Source organism: Trichosurus vulpecula, chromosome 7 (genome assembly GCF_011100635.1).
Source record: "Trichosurus vulpecula isolate mTriVul1 chromosome 7, mTriVul1.pri, whole genome shotgun sequence".
Classification (NCBI taxonomy): domain Eukaryota; kingdom Metazoa; phylum Chordata; class Mammalia; order Diprotodontia; family Phalangeridae; genus Trichosurus; species Trichosurus vulpecula.
In genome coordinates, this window is record NC_050579.1 from 134,693,905 (window position 1) to 134,715,113 (window position 21,209).

General features: G+C 35.1%; 1 protein-coding gene across 1 annotated transcript; it reads left to right on the forward strand.

Annotated features, from left to right (window-relative positions):
- The first annotated feature begins 1,529 nt into the window (after positions 1–1,529).
- LOC118857178 (protein LEG1 homolog) lies at positions 1,530–19,520 on the forward strand. The gene is made up of 6 exons (XM_036767825.1): positions 1,530–1,848; positions 3,770–3,853; positions 12,373–12,557; positions 14,037–14,173; positions 16,987–17,225; positions 19,232–19,520. Exons 1-6 carry the CDS (start codon positions 1,536–1,538, stop codon positions 19,351–19,353), a joined length of 1,080 nt encoding a protein of 359 aa, XP_036623720.1. The 5' UTR covers positions 1,530–1,535; the 3' UTR covers positions 19,354–19,520.
- Positions 19,521–21,209: the final 1,689 nt, after the last annotated feature.

Here is a 21,209-nt window from a genome sequence, read left to right on the forward strand (position 1 = left end):
AAAGGACTAAGGCTACAGTGGAAATCTGTTCCAGCAAGAACTGTTTTAGAACTTTCCTTAGTGCTATGATTGTCTCTATTAGAGTCTCCCTAACCCATCTCTAATTTGTTTTAGTCAGAGAAAAACACAGTCTTAGAACTGGAAAGAGCCTATGAGATCATCTTGTCCAAGTCTTACTCTTTAAGATGAGAAAACTAGCTTCTCAAGCACTGTAATCAACACAGCCCCGCTCTGCTAATACAACTAGTGCTGACCTGAATGTCTGTAACTATCTCCCTGAGCCTGGACTCTGCCACAACCCATGCAAATTTGCTTCTACTCATGCTAAGAACAGGGACCAAGGCTACCTATTGCCTACCCTTGTATTCCTACTCCAAACCTCTCTGGCTGTAGCATAGTGAATTTCAATTCTGATAAAGTGTTTTTTCATCAGTTATACCTATAAATCAGCCCCATTCCAGTAAGGGCTTGTATGACACCCTGGTAGAGACATAATCTAATCGGACATGATCTACGTCCATTTTTCTCATCTGAAAAGCTTAAGATGATATAGCACTGCAAACTAGATAGGGTTGTCTTGTATAACTTCAGCTAAGGGTCTATTTTATTTCTTGGGCCACATAGATTAAAGATCTTTATAAGAGCTATCAAAAACCCAAGCTAAGCAGAGGGACTACACTCTTGAGGTAGAGATTGTGTTACCTTTTCATGTCATGGGAAGTATCAGAGCACTGGAATAGAATTCAAGAAACCTGAGTTCTAGTCTTATTCTTGTGACTAACTAGCTGTGTGACCTCAGGAACATCACTTCATCTCTCTCACTTTTAGTTTCTTCATGCATGGTTAAAGGATAAATTGTAATTCCAGTAGGGTTCTTAATCAGTGGCCCATAAACTTGTTTTTTTAAAATATTTTTTTATAATTATGTGCCAATATAATTGATTTCCTTTATGATGCTATGCGGTTTATTTTAGGCTTCAAAACTTTACTCTGTGATGGGGTTCATGAGTTTCATCAGATTGCCAAATGAATCCATGGCAAAAAAAAATGAGGAATAAGAACTCATAGAGTATCTCTAAAACTAAAAGTACTAAAATTCTGTGTATAATTTTTCTGCCTTCAAATAGAAAAGTTGACAATCTAAATGCAGAGCATATGCAACCATTTGTATATCAAACTCCATATGGCACACCAAAATTTATTATTGACATTATAAAAGATCCCTAAATCAAGAGAGTTTCCATAAACACAGTATTTTGTAATACCTAGTTTGTTGTTGTGCTTGACTCTACTGAATAAATGTTTCTCTTTGCCTCTCCTCTCTTTAAACCTCCTGTGATCATTTAATCTAAGCCTGCCAAGGTAAATATTCTTCTTTCCCTATTGTGATTGTGTAACTTCCTCCTTGGTTCAGAAACTCTGTTCCCAGATTTATCATCAACCAACTGACGAATAGGGATACGTATCAACAAAAGTGTTTCCTTTAGATCCTATAAAAACTCTCTGGTCTTGTGCAAAAATTAAAGAAAAGAAAAATGGGCAATCATAGTGTCTGGTCTTCTCTGATCATTTTACTTTCAGTATTTTTATGTTTCTTTTCTACCAGGTCAGCCACAGTGGAGAATTATGACTACCCCTACCTTTGGGACCAGGTACCTGGAAGCATAGAAGATCTCCCGGTCAAGGATGACCAAATCATCATGGATCCTTGGGACTATAGAGACAGATTAAGCATGTATAAATTGATGATAAACCATTCAGCAAAATATTTCACTCAATTTGGAATAAATAACACTGGGAATGTATTCTGGGCACTCGCCACATTTTATGGAAAACTTTATGTAACAGGTATGAACATTTTAACTATTTCAAAAAGTTCTCCCTCTTTTGTAGAAGTCATAGTAGTCATGACAGCACAATTATAGGAAATGCTCTTTGAGTGCTATGGTCTGAATGCCCTAGGATTATTCTGGGAGAATCTACCAACATTCACAGTGCAGTGAGTCTTTTTACAAATCAGTATTTTTTTTTAAAGGAAAAACAAATATAACATGGAATTTCTAAAAAATTATAACAACAAGAATAATGAGGATAAAATCACAGATGTTTGAGAATTGAAAAGGCTCTCAGTGGCAATTCAGGCCAATGCATATGTGTGTGTGTGTATGTGTGTGTGTGTGTGTGTATGGAAGCCAAGATTTTATATCTCTACACTACAATCAGATGTTCCTAATTTTCCTAATGTTTCCTAATGTTCCTAATTTTCCAGCATATTAATCATTCTTTTAAGCTAGCTATTCCTTCTTTACAAACAGCTCTGTGTATGTGTGTGTGTGTGTGTGTGTGTGTGTGTGTGTGTGTGTGTGTGTTGGTATGTGTACATGTCTGTATGAAGCTAGAAAGAGTACATTCCTCTGTACAGGTGGTCATGAGCTAATAAGCAGTTTTCTGGCAAAACTAAGTCAAAGTTGAAAAAATTTGGTTACCATCTCATTTTTTAGTTAAATCAATTCTCCAGTGTCTAAAACATAGTAGGTTCAGCAAATGAGTTAATATTCAAGAACTTCTTTTTTGAGTACTTCATATATTGTATCTATGTGATGGGCTAGCAGGTAATTACTAGAAGTTAAAAATTACCCACTGACACTTCAGCTTTAATCAGAAATAGATGGACTGGTGAACATTTTAGGATGATGCAATCTCATCTAAATGCTTGAGTTTTGTCCCTGGACTTTCTCTTTTCATTTTATCTATGAGTGGCTGCTGATTTACCACAAAATCATTTATTCAAAGAGGCATTTGCTACTCAATATAGGGTATACAAAGGAGAAGAGAATGATTAATTTTCTTTTTCATTTACAATTTTTAAAAATCCCATCTATTTCTATTAAGTGCCATTTATGTGCAAACCACCATGCTAGCTGCTGGGGATACAAAGACAAAGATGAAATAATCCCTGCCCTCAAGAAACTTATGCTCTACTTTTCTAATAAGATAGGTGTGTATATGATAACTTAAAGGAAGAGCAATATTAATGACTCAAATGATCAGAAATGGCTTCCCAGAAGAGATGATAAATGAGCTGAGTCATTAAAGAAGGTAGATGTTGTAAAAGGTGTAAGTGAGGAGGGAGTCTATTCCAGAGATGGGGAACATCCTATTCAAAGTTGCAGAGGTGGGATATGGAATGTAGTATGTGAAAAACAGCAAGTGGGTCAATCTGGTTAGAACATTAGAGTGAATAATGGGGAATCACATGAAATTAGCCTTGAAAGACAATTTGGAAGCAGACTGTTATGGGTATTAAATGCCAAATACTTTTTGTTTGGCTTTTTTTTTTATCCTAGGAATCATTGAATGTTCTTATACAGATGAGTGATATAGTCAGACATACTTTAGGAAACATCAATTTGGGTGTTGCACAGAGAATGGTTTGGAGAGAGGAGAGACTGGAGCCAGTTCTGAATTCTCTCCTAACCTTACTACTCCTTGCTTTGTGATTTTGAGAAAATCACTAGCCACTTCTAGATCTCCTCAATTTCCTTAGTCTTCCAAACTAAGGGTTAGATTAAGATATCTTAAGACCCCTGCTTCAGTAAAAATGTATGATAGGAAAGGAAACTTAAAAAAAGATAACCTCATTACCAACTGGACTATAAATCTCTGTTTCCTTCCACATTAGTTTTCTAACATAGTAGCCAATTTCTGTTGCCAACTTCTAAGCATTTGAAATCCTAAAGATCATTTTCCATCTCTTTATCCCTTGTAGGAAGATGTGACAATCCTTCAAACGATTTAGTTAATAACAGTCCAGAAAAAGAGAACTTCGTTTTAACCAAAAGTGGATGGAGTGGTGAGTATTTTACAATGACATGATCTCTGCTCCTGAACTGTCCTGTTCCTGTGAAGAGAGGTCCACAATGGACTATCTGCCCCTAAGAAATTTCAAGTCTTATTGTGGCTCTTTAGTTTCAGAGGATTGGAGAGTTTATGTGGGAAAAACAAATGACCCCTTTTTGCAAATATATGTTGATAAACATTGAATATATATTATATATGTACATGCATATGTTTAGTCAAAATGATTAAGGGAAACTATATCTTCAATAATTTCCAAATACTGCCCTTTAAACAAATCACTCAATCCTGCCAGTTCTCTTTTTGTCACCTCCAGCTGTTCAACAATCACATGAAGGTCTTAGCACTTCAAAGGGTCGGGAATTCTGCAGGACTCAGTCCTGCTGAATCCCCCTCTGTCACCTCCACCTGCTCAGCAGTCATCAGAAGGCCAAAGTCACCTTAGGATGTAATCATTTAGCCAAGCCAATTTGATTAACTCTCTTTTCAGAGATAGGGGTCAATTAGCAACTTTTCAACTGACCACACCTAGATTTAGCACTTAGCATATTTCCTGGCACATAGTTAAAAATACTTAATAAATGTTGGTCGATTTATTGATTGAATAAATCCATCCAGTCATACCAAAGGACAAATCAGCTGTCAAAAGGAAAGGATGGGTTGCATAACTACAAATTTTCCTTTGTGAAATAAATATATAAGAAAGTGGAGAGACTTAACTTTGAATCCCAATAATGCTGGGTAATTACCCAGTGAATTTTCCCTATATAAGTAGCCAATTGCGATAGTTCTAGATATATTTACTGAACAAAATGACCTATATTAAGATCAATAATAGTAGTAAAAATTAAGGTATCTTTTAGAATCGTAAGAACAAAAACTGGAATAAGATTTAGAAGTCATACAGTACAGTTCTTTCATTTTACAAATGAGGAATTTGAGACTCAAAGAAATTAAATGATTGGCCCAAGGTCAAGAGATAGCAAGTAGGGAAACAAGGATTCGTACCAAGGCCCACTGTCTCCAAATTCCATAGTTAGGATATCAACAACCACTAGTTCTTAATTCTTTTATTTAAAAAAAATTATATATTTTCTTTTTGTTTCACCTTCATTTCCCCAAACATTTCTCTCACACTCTTTGAGAGACACCCATTACAATAAAGATTTTTTTAAATAGAGATAAAATAGTTCATCAAAATTAACCAATGCAACAATTTAATTCATCATCATATGCTATTTTTCATACACATAGTTCCTCACCTCTGCAAAGAAAGGAGGGAAGTATGTTCTCATATCTCTTTGGGGGACTAATTTTGGCCATTATAATTATTCAGTATTCAGTTTTTATTTTTTTGTTTTTGTTTTTGTTTTTTCCAATTTGCATTGCCTGAGTCATTGTGTATATTGTTTTCCCAGTTCTGCATACTTCTTTTCTTCGGTTTTCATATATTTTCCCATAGACAGTGTAGTACAGTGGAAAGAGTCCTGGATTTGAACATTAGTTCAAATCATGTCTCAATTTATTTCTTACATGACTTTGGACAAAGTATCTAAATCCTCTGGGCCTCAGTTTGTACATAAGATAATAAAGAGTCAGACTGGACAGCTTCTAAAGTCTCTCTCAACTCTAAAAGCTGTAATTTATGATCCATATTTCTCTGCATTTTTAAATTTGTCATTTCTTACAACATGGTAATGTTCCATTATAAGCAATAACTAATAGCTATAATTAATATAATGCTTTATTAAAAATATTATCTCATTTTAGCCTCAAAACAACCCTGAGAGGCAGGTGCTGTTATTAACCTCATTTTACAGCTGAGAAAACTAAGATAATTAGAGGTTAAATGACATGCCTAGGGTCACACAGCTAGGAAGTGGCTGAAGCAGGATTTGAACTCAGGTCTTGCTGGCTCCAAGTCCAGCACCATAATTATTGTGTTACCTAGTTGCCTCCTAATATTTTTATCAGTTTCCCAATTCATGAGTTCCTTCTTAGCCTCCAGTCCTTTCTGCTAAAAAAAAAAGAGCATTGCTATAAATATGTTTTAGTGCATATGGAACCTTCCTTTTTTTCAACTTCCTGTGGATAATGCCTAACAGTGAGATCACTCAGTCAAAGAATATGTACAATTTATTTACTTTGATCCTATATTTACAAATTGTTTTTCAGAATGGTTGGAGTAATTCACAATTCTACTAACACTATTGCAGTATGTCTTTTTTCCCTACAACGTCCAACTTTGAGTATTCTAATATTTTTGTCATTTTTGACTATTTCATGGATATGATGTGAAACTTCACATTTGTTTTAAAATATATTTCTCTTGTTAACATTGATGGAGCAATTTTCATGTAGTTGTTAAGTTTCCATTATTATTTTGGATTTTGGTATTCAATAGTTGTTTAAATTTTCTGTGTATCTTGAGTCTCAGTCCCTCATCAGAGATATTTAATACAAAAGTTTTCCCTCACTGATCAACAGCTTCCCTTCTTATTCTAGTTACATTGATTTTGTTCATATAAAAGCTTTTCTATTCCAGGCAACTGACATTACCTATCTTATCTTCTGTGACAACCTTTATCCTTTTCTGGAGAAGAGTTTTCACTCCTTAGCTATGGCTTTAAAAGACCCCTCTTTATTTCATTATACTTTTATATGTTATAACTTTTATTAATCAGGTCTTGTTTCTATTTTAGTTCATTGTGTAATGTATTGTAAGATTTTCATATGATATAAATCTAATTTCTATTATCTTGCTTTATGGTTTTCTCAGCAGTTCTTAACAAATAAGGAGCTTTCCCAAAACAATTTCTGGTCTCAAGGTTATTGAACACTGTATTTTTAGTTACATAGTTACTGATTGTACCATATGCAGCCAGTTCCATTGAGCAACTTTTTCATTTTTTAGCCAATACTAAATGGTTTTGATGATTACTTTATATTACTATTTGAGCTCTGGAAGCATTATTCCCTCTTCATTTCTACTTTTTTCATTACTTACCTTGATATTCTAAACCCATTTCCCCCCAAATGAATGCTTCTTAAAAAGTTTGTTTTTCATAGTTTGAATGGCATAGCACTAAATGTTTAAATTAATTTAAGTAGCATTATGTTGTTATACTGCCACATCTCAGTAATGAGTATTGAACAATCTTCTGATTATTTAGGTGATTATTTCTTTCAAGAGTTTTTTATAATTGTATCTACATAAATCTTGAGTTTGCCTTGGTAGATTTGACACAAAGCTATTTCATGTATTCTGTCGTTGTTTTTAAATGTTTTCCTTTTGGATTTTGTTATTACTCTTCAAAACTTACAATGTGGTTGTTTTCTTGTTTTATTTTGTATCTTCTTGCTTTCCTCAAGTTATTCATTTTCTCAAATAATTTCTTTGATTCTACTAAAGAATTTCCTAAGAAAAACATATCAGCAAGTATGGATATTTCCATCTCTGTCCCTCTGTCTCTCTCTATCCATGTATGTGTATGTGTCTGTCTGTCTGTCTCTGTGTCTCTGTCTCTGGGTCTCTCTGGGTCTCTGTCTCTTTCTCTTTCTCTCTGTCTCTTTGTCTCTGTCTCTGTCTCTCTCTGTCTCTCTGTCTCTCTCTCTCTCTCTCTCTCTCTCTCTCTCTCTCTCTCTCTCTCTCATTCTCTCTCTCCCTCTCTCCCTCTCACTCTCTCTCTCCCACTCTCTCCTTCTCACTCTCTCTCCCTCTCTCCCTCCCTCCCTCTCCCAATGCCCATTATCTTTATTTATTTCTCTTCTCTTACCGTGATCACTATAATTTCTAGGATTATGTTAAATAATAGTAGTGGAAGAAATATCCTTAATATACTCTGTAATTAAGGCCAATCACATTGCTAGCTTTGTGAAGAATGGATTAGAAAAGAGAAATTCTTGAGGCAGGGAGATCAATGAGCAGACCTTTGTAATATTCTAGGTGATAGGTAGTAAGGACCTGAATTATTGTGGCAACTGTGTGAGTATTGAAAAGACCAGTTGTGAAAGATGTGGAGGAAAGAACAACAAGATTTGGAAGGTTCTTGGATATGTGGGTGAAGGACAGTATAATGCCAAAGTAATGAACCTGGAAGATGAGAAGAATTGTAGTTCTCTTGAACAAAATAGGAACATTTGGTGACAGAGTGTGTTTGGGGCAAAAGGTCTCTTTGGACATGTGGGTTTGAGATGTTTACAGAAAATTTAGTCTAAAATGTTACTAAGGCATTTGGTAGTTCATAACTGAAGCTAAGGAGAATGACTGAGGTTGGATATGTTGCTGTTGGAGTTATATGCAGAAAGATAATAATCCTGTTGGAGGTGATGAGATCAAATAGAGAATATACATATAGACAATAGGTCCAGGTAAAATTCTGAAACATACCTGCAGTTAAGGAGCAAGATGTTGAACCTGAAAAGTAGTCAGGCACATAGAAGAAACAAAAGACAGTAATGTCATGAAAATCCAGAGAAGAAGAAAGAAATCATCCAATAGAAGTTATCAACAATGTCAAATACAGCACAAATCTCAAGAAGGATAAGGAGTAAGAGAAAGTCATCATTTGGTAACTAAAATATGATGGAGAGAGCAGTTTCAGTTGAGTAATTAGATCAGAAGCAAGATTGCAAAGAGCTTAAAAGTGAATGAGAGAAGGGAAAATGTAGGCAGTAAATGAAGACATTTTTTTTCCAGGAGTTTGGCTGAGAAAAAGAGTAAGATATAAGCTGAGAGTTTAATGGAAGTTAAGACTAGTGAAAGTATTCTAAGGATGGAGAAAATGGGCAGGTTTGAAGGCAGTAAGGAAGTAACCAATAGATAGGAAGAGATGGAAGATTGACCAGCAAAATGATTGAGGGGACAATTTGCCGAAGAAAGCTTCATTATGACAAGGTGAATGACTGCCTCATTATCGGAGACTTAAGTAAAGGAGTAGAGAGTGGAGGGTGATTTTAGAGGGTTTTGAAAAGGAATAAAAATGGAAGATGATATGGAGTGCTTTACTGCATTAGAAGTGGGATGGAAGTATTTAGGCAGTCACTATAGCAAAGGTTCCCATTCTCATGTTAGGCTCAGACAAACACGTTTAAGTTTGCTTGGGTGGGTGTCTGGAGTTTGGTATGGAAAAAGCACTGAGTTAGATTTTTAGGTTTTAAAGTTCTCCAATTAATTCATGAATTTTTAAAGTTTTTTTTATTTTATTTTACCAAAACACAAATACAAAATAGAGAAAAGAAACAAAAACACATCATAAATTTAAATATTGAAACTTATATATAAAGAAAGAAAAAACAGCATGTCATGTGCAAGGCAAAACATAGGAGAGGATTCAAAATATGTAACAATAAATTTTCAAGAAAGCCTGTATGGTAAATAATATACCTTATGTTGAGAATTGTCCATCTTTTTTTTGTTTCCTTGTGTTTTCTTTTGTTCTCTGCTGTGCACTTTTTAACTTTGTTCTTTCCCCCACCCCCAGAAGGCTACAATATACTTTAGATATTTCTTGATATATACATATACATACAAATATATACATACACTTATATATATATAATGCATATATAGACATATACTTTCCCAACATAATCTATTCCTGATCTATGTTTTTTTTATGTTTGTACACATCTTTTGTTTCCTATCCTTCCTGCTTCCTCAACTTTACTTCTACCTGCTACAGCACCTTCCTATTACTTGCCTACCCCTCCCCCTCCACCAACCACCCTGCACTCCTATTGCTTGCCTTCCCCCCTCCAAGGATCCCTCCTCAATCCTCCCATCCCCATTAATCTAAATACCCTTTACCTATTCTCTCATCCTCCCCTCTAAAATCCTTCTTTGTCCTAATCCCTCACTTGTCCTCTCCCCCCTCACTATATTCCTATCACTTTATTTCTTCTAAATTTTGAAAACTTTTATACTCTTCTAAATGTATATGTATTGTTCCCTCTTAAACCCATTCCCAATGAAAGTGGGTTACCAGAACTACCAGCCCTCCACCCCATCTAAATCCTCTGTATCCTTTCTTCTTCTTGCAGCTCTTTTGTATAAAATAGTTACTGTTTTTTGTTGTTTCTAAATGGTTTTACTTTTTAAATTCATATCATAGTCAGGTTTATCCCCCTCTTTCTTATGAGCTCGACAATTATTAATAGAATGTTAGACATACATTTTACATTTTATCGTATATAAAAGGTAAGCAGTCTGTTCTTATGAATCCCTTAGAGTCAGTCTTTGGTGTGTACCTTATGTTTCTCTTGGTTCTTGTATGTTGAATGTTCTATTAAGTTGAGGATTTTTTTAAACAAAGTCTTGAAAGTCTGAGGGTTCGTCAAATGTCCATTTTTTCCATTCAAGATAATACTGAAATTTGAAAGGTATGATATTATTGGCTGGAGCCCCAGGTCTTTTGCTCTTTGATATACTGTGTTCCAAGACCTGTGGTCCTTTAATGTTTCTGCAGCTACGTCTTGTGTAATTCTAATTGTGGCACCAACATATTTAAATTGTTTTAATCTTGATGCTTTTAATATTTTATCCTTCAGGTGGGGATTCCAAAATTTGACTGTTATTCCTATGAGTTTTCCTCATAGGATTTCTTTTAAGTGGTGTTCAGTGGATTTTCTCTATTTCTACTTCCCTGCCTTGTTCTAATGCTTCAGGACAATTTTCTTTAATTATTTCTTGTATTATTGTATCAAGATTCTTTTTTTGATCATGACTTGCAGTTACTCTAATTATTTTTATATTTTCTCTTCTTGATCTATTCTCCAAATCTGTTGTTTTTCTTATAAGATGTTTCAGAATTTATAGAAGATCTTAAAAAAGACTTTAAAAATCAAATGACAGAGATGGACGAAAAACTAAAAAAAAAATAATCCAAGAAAAACAAGAAGGTTATGAAAGGAAAATCAACCAATTAGAATAAGAGATCCAGAATCTCAAGGAGGAAAATAACACCTTGAAAATTAGAATTGGGCAAATTGAAGCCAGTGAAATTATAAGAGATCAAGAAATAATTAAACAAAACATGAATAATGAAAATAGAAAAGAAAGTAAAACATGAATTTTTATCTTATTATTTTTTTCTTCATTCTCCTGTGGCTTTATTTGTAATCACTTTGTATCTGGACCATAATTTGCCTCTCCAAGAGCACCAATAAATTAATTCTTAATTGCCAAATCCATTAGCTTATTCACAGACCTTTTTATTTCTATAACATGTGATATTTTGCCATCTTCTCCTTAATATTCTTCACTCCCTTACCTGTTATGGTGCTTTGTCCCTAGTTCTTTTACTTACATAATTATGCTTTTCTTGGCCTCTCTTACTGGTTAATCTGCATCTTTCTATAACCAAAGGATGGTTTTCCCCCAAGACTATGCCATTGGCCATTTTTCTCTTGTTTTTCTATACAGTCTCCCTTGGTGATCTTATCCATTCCTATGGCTTTGATTATCATCTCTGAGAATGGTTCCAAAATCTCTGCATTGATATCTATATCCCAATCTATCCTCGAGCCTCTAGTCTCATCCTTCCTACTGTTTACAGGACATATTTGCCTACAAATCCTAGTAAAACATCAAACTCAATATGTCTCAAAATGAAAACAGTCAGCACTTGGCACAGTGACCAGCATAGAGTGGGTGCTTAATAAATGCTGCTTCATCTTGCCTTGTATATTTTCTTCTTCTCCCTCTACGCTAAAATTACCTTCCCTCTAATCTCTCCTTATGTCTATTGAGCCCACCACCATCCATCCTGCCAATCATCTTTAACTCTTCCTTCTCCTTTCCTCCTCATTTCCAATCAGTTGCCATGTCTACTACCACAAGATCTCTTAAAATCTCTCACCTTTCTAACAAAACCAGCACTATAATTGAATCATCTACTATTTGATAACTTCACTATTGTAGGAGTCTCATAAGCTTTCTGTGTTTGACTACAGAGCTCTGCACAATCTAGAACTACTTAATGCTTAGGTTTCTAACTTTTCTTGGCTGCCTTTCCCTGTCTTTTCACTTCTTGGTTCCTAGAAATATGCCTATATCAGATTGCTTGCCATGTTGGAGAGGGAGAAGGGGAGGATGGGAAAAAAAAATTTGGAACTCGAAATCTTATAAAAATGAATGTGGAAAACTATCTTTACATGTAATTTAAAAACAAAATATTATTAAGTGGAAAAAATAAAAATATTAAATATAAAAAAATGAAAGCATATCCTGATGCTGACCTACTATTCATTCAAGTATCTAGACCTTTCACCATTTGCCTGGTTTTTGAATCACCACACCTATTCTAGACACATTGGGCATATTCCCTACTTGGCTTGGTTAATCTCCATTCTACCCATGGTCCTAGAACCAACACATGGGATTGAAAGACTGAGGAACTAATTTGCCTCAATTAGCTATGTGGACACAGTCTTCCTCGTTTTGATTTTTCTTTCTCATTTGTACACGGATTTGTCCAAATGATTCACTGTCATGCTTTTTATTTTGCTTCACAGGTATTAGTTACTATGTGGCCATCCCATTTTTCCTTTCTGCCTTGAAATTGAACTTCTTTGGGCCTTTGCCATATCAGATTGAGTTATTACCACAAGAAGAACGCAGATCTGATTTCTGTTATTCCTTTGATGAATGCAATGCATCCTACCCACAGATGATGGCAATCGACTTAAAGATTTTTGAGGTACTACAAACATTCTTATACTAAACTTTCCCTCCAAAATCTCTTCTAATGCATTCAAAGGTTTTGTCTTCAAAATCATCTCTGCAGGTCCTTGAAGGATGAAAAGTTTCAATTTGGACTAAAAGGTACTACGTATCAGTCCATGGCTTCTGGTAACACATTGAAACATTGGCTGTAGAAAAAAAAATATTAACTTTGAAACACCACCTCTAAAAGATCTGATTGAGAAAAGTCATGGGAAACTAAAAGCTGCGGAGTTAGTGTGTTTCTATGATGGTGTACCATGATGGTGAATGGGTAGTACATAGATGTTGAAGTACCATTCTTTGGGAAGATACCACTTTATTTTCCTGGAGTTGGAGAATAGCACCAAACTATGTCTCTATGTCTATCCCATCAACTGGAAGGCCAAGAGTATCAAGATGATAAGTTATGAAAGTTAGTTAGGCTGATCCAGTCATTTGGGAGAGCAATTTGACACTATGCCAAAAGGGCTATAAGAATGTGCATACACTTTGACCCAGCAATACCACTTCTAGGGCTGTATCCCAAAGAGATCACACTAGTGGGAAATGGACCTACACGTACAAAAATATTTATAGCAGCTCTTTTTGTAGTGGCAAAGAATTGGAGATCAAAGGTATTCCCATCAATTGGGGAATGGCTAAACAAGTTGTGGTATATGAATGTAATGGAATGCTATTATTGGGCTATAAGAAATGAGGAGCAGACAGAGTTCATGGTAACTGGAAAGACTTACATGATCTGATGCTGAGTGAAGGGAGCAGAACCAGAAGAACATTATACATGATTACAAACACACAGTATCTCTGATGACTAATTTTGATAGACTTGGCTCTTCTCAGCAATACAAGGTTCAAAGACAGCTCCAAAAGACTCATGATGGAAAAAACTATCCACATCCAGAGAAAGAATTACAGATTCTGCATGCAGTTTGAGGCAAACTATTTGCTGTTCTTTTCCTTCTTTTTTGGTTTTGTTTCTTCTTTGTCATGATTCATTCCATTGATTATAATTCTTCTTTACAACTTGACTATTGTATAAATAAGTTTAATGTGAAGGTATATGTAGAACCTATATTGGATTACATACTGTCTTGGGGGGAGGGGAGAAGAGAGGGAGAAGGAGAAAATTTGGAACTCAAAAACTTGTGGAACTGTGTGTTTTAAACTAAAACTAAAAAATAAATTTAAAAAAGAGAGTAAATTAGGATAGTAAATTAGTAAGATAGTAAGTTAGGCCAGTAAGGTAAGATAGTAAGCTACTACACAAAGACCACTTCCAAATTCATCCTTACAGTGTGAAGTATTGCTTTTTTTGGAAAGAAAATAATCCCATATGCTTCTAAAATGTAATGTAATCTCAATTATCTAAATAAAAGAGATGATTCTTGATTAGAAATTTTAAGGCAGAAATATCTTGATTTTTAATTCAAAATTAGCTATTTTTATGCTTTAGTATTTACAGTCCCGGGAGAAAACATCAAACAATGCAGAAAACCCTACCTACAACACAGATATGGAGACAATAATTCATTATACGTGGTCTGGACATCAGGCTGGAGTAGATGTTGGAAAGCCACTATTCTACGACAAGTAAGCTATTCGCTATATTTTCTTCTTTTCTATGATTTTAACAATGCAGCAAATAAGGACCCATTTTCCATTTGCTCACTGACTGTTTTCCAGAGATTTTCACAATTAGTAAAAAATGTCTGATCAATGATTAACAAACGATTTATTAAAAGTGGATATTTTAAAAACTCCAGGACCACATTTCATGTCAGTGTAATTGTTAGGAAAGAAATTCATTTTTCTGAAGAATGATAATTATGGACTTACCTACACATAGGTATACAAAGATATACACAAAGTGTTTTCTGATGAATGACCCTGGGAAGTAGGGGGTACAAATAAGATTATCATTCTTCTGCTGATGAGGAAGTAAGATCCAGGGAGGTGAGTGAAGTGTCCTGTGCAAGGTTATAGGATTGTTAAATGCTGGAGTAATTACTACAATCTAAGTCTTTGTGACTCTGAAAACAATGCTCTCTCACAAAAAAAAGAATGTCCCTCAAGCATATTATCTACCAACTCCTGCTATCAGCTTCCCTAGCTAAGGAGCTTTTGCTCTAACTTTTTTTAACTTCATTTCCCTTCTCAGACATTTTGTCCCATTTGTGTAATTTATGAACTTAAAAAAGTAATGGTTTTTAATAAATCTCTCTGTTTAGCTTACAAACAATTGTCCTAATTTGCCCACACCTAATGCTGTGCTAAGAAATGTTTTAACAAGTAGAGCTCAGGCAAGATATACTTTAAAGTTTAATCTGAATTACTAACATTTTCCCCTTCTACTAAGTATAGACAATCAACAAAACAATAAACTGAACCCTGATTTTCAGCATTTGCTGATTTCTGAAGTGTCAGTACTTATGATCAAAATTAAACAATTAACCCTCTAGAGCCTTCCAAATTGGTTTCCTGCCTGGATCTCTTCTCACTTTTGTCTCCATCCCCTTTCTTTCTGTTTATATTTTTCTCTGCATCTCTTAGCATAGATAGGGAGCACCATGAGGCTCAAAAGGACTTGCAAGTATCTGACACAGCCTCTTGCTCTATGTCAGTAAATGAATAAACTCCCTGAGACAAAGAGTTGTGTTGTTTTCTATAACCTTGCCAGGGATATGAATTCCACATTATCTTTTGCTAATATTTGGTCACCTTTATAACCAAGAAGCTCTTCTTTGTGGCTACCCAATCTCCCTCTCACCACAATTCAATTCATTTTCTTTTACTTTTTCCTTTCCTGTTTATATAGAGCTGTTGAATCATTGAGGAATGGACTCTTCCTCACTTCCTTAACTGAGACCACGCCTTCCCAGCATCATTACTAGATCTACTTAGGGAATTCTAGTGATAAATTTTGGTAGGAGATTTGGATTGAAGAACCAAAATAAAAGTGATATGGTTGAAAAAATATTATAATTAATGAATTACATGTTATTGTGTACCATATTCCTTGAGACAAAAAGCGATCTTATTACATAGTAAGGGAAATAATAATCAGAAAATCTTTTCAAACAGGAGAGACAGTGAAATCTGCTGTTTGAATGTTTAAAAGAAAACCAAAAAACCAATTTCCCCATTTTCCTAAGATTTCATTCTTCATGCATTGGCTTATGGCATGGCCACTATAGCACTGACTGTGAAGGTATATGCTTAAAGAAGCAATTTATGGTTTATAATCTACAGGATGCAAATTAGGTAAAAGTCCATGGAGCATGCTCTCAGAGTTCACTCATCTAGGCACACATACCAGTTTTGGGCAGTGAGTGAAGACAGGTTTTAAAAATTGACTTAGAAAACTGGAGGTGAACTGTGACCACTGGGCTTGCTCCAAGCCATCCTTTTCTCTATTTATTCATCCCCTTCAATTAAAAGTAGGCTAAGAATACAGCCAGCGGTGAAGCAACAATTGAAATAATTTTCAGGGAAAGATATCTAAGAGCTTATGTGAGCAAAGCCTACTTTGATAGTCCCAATGACTTTGTCTCACTTCATTGAACCCTATAAAGAGCTTAGTGCTGTTTCATTATGTCCTATTACAAAAAGGAACTTGCAGAAGCTAGCCAAAGGAAAAGTATTAGAGGAGAGAGAAAGATAAATGAAGATGAAAATATTCAAAGATTCTAAGGGAGCAGGTGAATCAGAAGAAGTGGTCCAGAATGAAGCTGACTCTGAAGTTACTGAAGAAATGATGTAGGGATCTGTCTAGGAGACTGAGAGATTTCAACCTATGCCACCCTAAAATTGTGATTATTACTGTCTGGTATGTTCTACATGTTAGACTCTAAGCATGGGTTCATGGGCTCATAGGATCATAAATCCAGTACTGGGAGGGAGTTCAAAAGTCAAGCTCTTTACTTTATAGATGAGGATATTGTAATTATTGTTCAGTTGTTTTCTGTTGTGTTCAACTCTTCATGACCCCATTGGGGGTTTTCTTGGCATCTAAAAGATACTGGGGTAGTTTGCCATTATTTTCTCCAGCTTGTTTTACAGATGAGGAAACCGAGACAAACAGGGTTAAATGACTTATTCAGGGTCACATAGCTAGTAAGTTGTCTAAGGCCATATTTGAATTCAGGAAGAGAAGTCTTTCTGCCTCTAGGCCTGACACTCAATCTACTGTGCCACCTAGCCATTGTAGATGAGGACACTGAGGACGATAATAGACCTACCTAAGATAACAGAGGTGGTAAGCCTCAAACAGAATTTGAACCATATATGAGGCTTTGCACATAAAATACTTCCCGCAAAATTACATTTCCGGGAAGGTTGGGAAGGGATAGGGAAAGTTTTGTCTAAGTCCTGTGAACTTACTAATTCCAAGTCTTTCTTTTTAGAAGCCAATTTTATTCTGCAGGTGAAAAAGATTTTGCTGAATCCTTTCTAACCACTATTGAGTTCCTTGAAGCAGCAAATTACCCCTCTGACTTTAAGAATGCATCAGACATCTTGCTGGGATTCCCTCACAGACGACTCACCACTGGAGACTGGCTCATTCCTGGCTGGGACTTTGATAAATATGAAAAAGTGTTATTGACTGCAGTAAAATTAATTTCTGGAATAAATAGTATTTCAGGTATAAACCTTAAACATATGAAAATCACCTAAGCTGGATAAACAAAATGAGAAAATGATAATATTGAGCATAACTGGATAAATAAGGTTAATTGTGCATTTGGAACCCTTTGTTCTTTGAAAAGGTTAGCAATATCATTTAATATGATATAACCAAAGGGCTACTAATAGAAAGGATCTTAAGACATCATCTGGTACAACTCCCTCATTTTACAGTGAAAAAATTGACACCCAAACAGGTCAAGTGTCTAGCCCAAGGTCACACAGGGAGTTAAGTAGACCAATGAGATTCAAATTCTAGGTTTTTAGTCTCTAAATTTATGGCTATTCATACCAATTAGTTGTTGAAGTATTTCTTAATCATTCTTAATCCTATATCAGGTATTGTACTAAGTATTGAGGATGCAAAAAAGAGCAAAAATGGCTTTAAAAAAACCAGTGCTGGCCGTTAAGGACCTTATATTTGAATAATGTAAACAGTATATATATTACACAAGTAAACACAAAATACACACAGACTAGATGGAAGGTAAACAGGGGAAATCTAGCAACTTGAGAGTGGGAGAGGTAGAAAGGAGGCAGGCAGAAAAGATCTTCTGTAGAAAGTGGTGCTTGAGCTGAATCTTGATGAAAATCTGGAATTCTTAGAGGCAAAGTGATCTCAAACACAGGGTACAACCAGTACAAAGGCCTGAAAGAAAGGGGTGGAACAAAAGGTGTGAGGAATAGCAAGTAGACCAACGTGGCTGGACTGTGGGGATAAGAGTTGGGTGACAAATACATGCGTAAGCCTAGTCCTTGTCCTCAGGGATTCTTTGCTATGACTCCCCAAAATTATAAACCCATGTGACCTCACCATGATGTAATCAATATTCTCCAGCCTTCAATATAGCTTCAGATAAAGCACATGTACTGACCTTTAGGAACTGAATCTTAGCCTGACCTCCTTCCTTGTCTCTGATTCAGGTGCCACTGGCATGTCACATCCTGGGGCTTGTGAGGATCACAAGCCCAGCCTTGGCTTCTGTTTCTGGCTCTTGTCTTCCAAACCTAGTGGCCACATACAGCATTTCACCTTGCTGTAAGGGGACTAGTTAGCACCTACACCAGGGTCAACCTTGCTAAAGTATTGATCATGCATTGGTATTGCATTGATAATGTAAAATTTTAGTTTATTTAAATAAGCTAGTCAATGAACTTTTTTTTAGGCATTGCAAAAAATGTGCAAATATACAGAATGAGGGCCATTTTTGGATGTTGCCCGGGTGGGAGTTGGTTTTCCTTGATTATGCACATGAGATATGAGATTCTTTCCTTCTTTCCTTTCTTTCTTTCTTCCCTCCTTTCTTCCTTTCTTCCTTCCTCTCTCTCTCTCTCTCTCTCTCTCTCTCTCTCTCTCTCTCTCTCTCTTTCTTTCTCTCTCTCTCTCTCCCTCTTCCTTCCTTCCTCCCTCCCTCCCTCTCTTTCTTTTCTTGTCTTTTCTTTTTTCTTTCTTTTCTTTTTTCTTCCTTTTCTTTTTTCTTTCTTTTCTTTCTTTCTTTCTTTCTTTCTTTCTTTCTTTCTTTCTTTCTTTCTTTCTTTCTTTCTTTCTTTCTTTGTTCCCTTCTTTCTTTCTTTCTTTCCCAGCTTGAGGACTGTTAAAGAAAAAAGTATTTAAAAGCAAACTTCATTCAGAGCTGGCCAATTGGCCACTAATGTTGAATTAAATGAGTATGTTTTCCCCATAGTTTTTCAAAGATCTTATTGATCTTAGATTTAGAATTCGAAGGGGTCTTGAAGTTTATCTTGTCTAAATCCTTCATTTTACATGAAAACTGAAGTCTGAAGAATGGAGATTATTTATGCAAGGTCACAAAGGTAGCAGGACTGAAATTTAGTTCTAGGTCCTCTGAGTTCACAACTGTTTCTCCTTCACTGCACTGGCAGGTTTTGGTTAGGGTCAATCTTTATATGAAAGTTCCTATTTTTCCATTTTTAGAAATTAACATATTTCTTGTTCTTTGACAGGAGGTGCATTTTTGAATATTTGGAAGACGATCATGATGTCTGAGACTGCAAGAAAAGATGCCCCAGTTCTCATTAAGATTATGTTTGATTTCCCAGAATTTATCCCTCTAGATATAAACTAATATGATCTCCTATTCATCATTGAATTTTAGTGAACAACTATTTCAATTGTCTTTACCTCCTTAATCAGAAGAAACATTATTAAAGGTACATCTATTGATCTAGCATAGTAGACTCTCAGTAAATATGTGTGATTATCAAACTAAATAAAACAGCACATCTTCCTGCAGCAGGGCTATCTATAATTTGATTTTTTTCTTCATTTTGGGGTTATTTTTCTAAATATTCTGATGCATGGGTTAAAAATAGATGGAGAGGCAGATTAAAAAAATTCATTATCACCAATTTAGTGTTTTCCCAGGGATGCAGGATGGTTCATCATTAGGAAAATAGCACAATTAATCATATAACAATAAAAACCATGTGAAAAAATGGACAATTTGACAAAATAGAGAACTCTTACAAAATTAAAGTCTGAAAATCACAAGCATGAAATACCAGTCTCTAATAGGATTAAAAGTATATACCTCAAACCTAACAAAAGCATTATTTGTCAGAGAAGAAAGGAAAGGGGGATGGGAGGGGAGTGGGGTGACAGTTGGGAGGGCTGACTGGGGAATGGGGCAACAAGAATATAGGCCATCTTGGAGTGGGGAAAGGGTAGAAATGGGGAAAAAATTTGTAATTCAAACTTTTGTGAAAATCAATGCTGAAAACTAGATATATTAAATAATTTTTTTAAAAAAAGCATTGTTTGTCATACAAAAACACTAGAAGCTTTCCAAAAATAAGAGGGGTAATGCAAGTATTTAGACGCTCTCCACTATTATTTAATATAGTCCTAGAAATGTTAGCTGCACCAATAAGACAAGAAGTTAAAGGTATAAACATTGGCCAAAATGCAACAAAATTACTCTATTTGAAGATCATAACATAATATATTTGGAAATATTAAGAAATGAATTATGAAATAAATAAAAAAGGATTAATTAGGGGCAGCTGGGTGGCACAGTGAGTAGAGCACTGGCCCTGAAGTCAGGAGGACCTGAGTTCAAATTTGGCCTCAGACACTTCACACACTTACTAGCTCTGTGACTTTGGGAAAGTTACTTTACCCCAATTGCCCTGGCTTCCCCCCTGCAAAAAAAGGATCAATTACTTTAGTGAAGTAACAGATAAAATAAATCCACAAAATAATAAGAATTTCTATACAGTAATAAAAAAGAGTGAAATAGAAAAATTCCATTCAAAATATCTTCAAAAGTGAACAAAATATTTGTATATTGACCCAAGGACACATAGGAACCATATAAACAGAACTACTAAATACTCTTTACAAACAAGGAAAATGAATAATTGGAGGAATGTTCATTGTTCATGAGAAGAGTATAACAATATGATTAAAATTATGATGATCAATAAATGTGGAAATTTAATATCATACCAATCAAGCTTCTAAAGGACTGCTACTTTACAGAATTAGAGACAATAATAACAATTAATTTGGAGGAACAAAAAGTTTTGACTCAATGAAAATAATGAAAAAAGTAGGAATGAAGAAAGAATAGAACTCTAAGATCTAAAATCATGTAATAAAATAGTATTCAACAAAATATTTGGTAATAGTTAAAAAAATAGGAAAGTAGGTCAGTAGTTCCAAATAGATAAGAAAGAATCAGAAACTCATAAACCCAGTGTTTATTGAATCCCAGAACATAAGGAAGAACTGCTTATTTGACAAGAATGCTGGAAAACTGACATTTGGTTAGGAAGAAATTAAGCTTAGGTCAAATCTGACCAACCCTATGACACAATAAGCTCAAAATGTACATTAAAGGCAACACTATAAAATGTATATTAAAGATCTCACCATATAAATAATAATTGAGGAGAACCAGAGCAGCTACCTGTCACAACT

Bases quoted from the DNA above. Each gene is read 5' to 3' on its own strand.
- LOC118857178 (XM_036767825.1), top strand. From the start codon at position 1,536: ATGGGCAATCATAGTGTCTGGTCTTCTCTGATCATTTTACTTTCAGTA. The intron at 1,849-3,769 runs GTATGAACATTT...TATCCCTTGTAG, and splicing joins TGGAAAACTTTATGTAACAG to GAAGATGTGACAATCCTTCA. The intron at 12,558-14,036 runs GTACTACAAACA...TTTATGCTTTAG, and splicing joins TCGACTTAAAGATTTTTGAG to TATTTACAGTCCCGGGAGAA.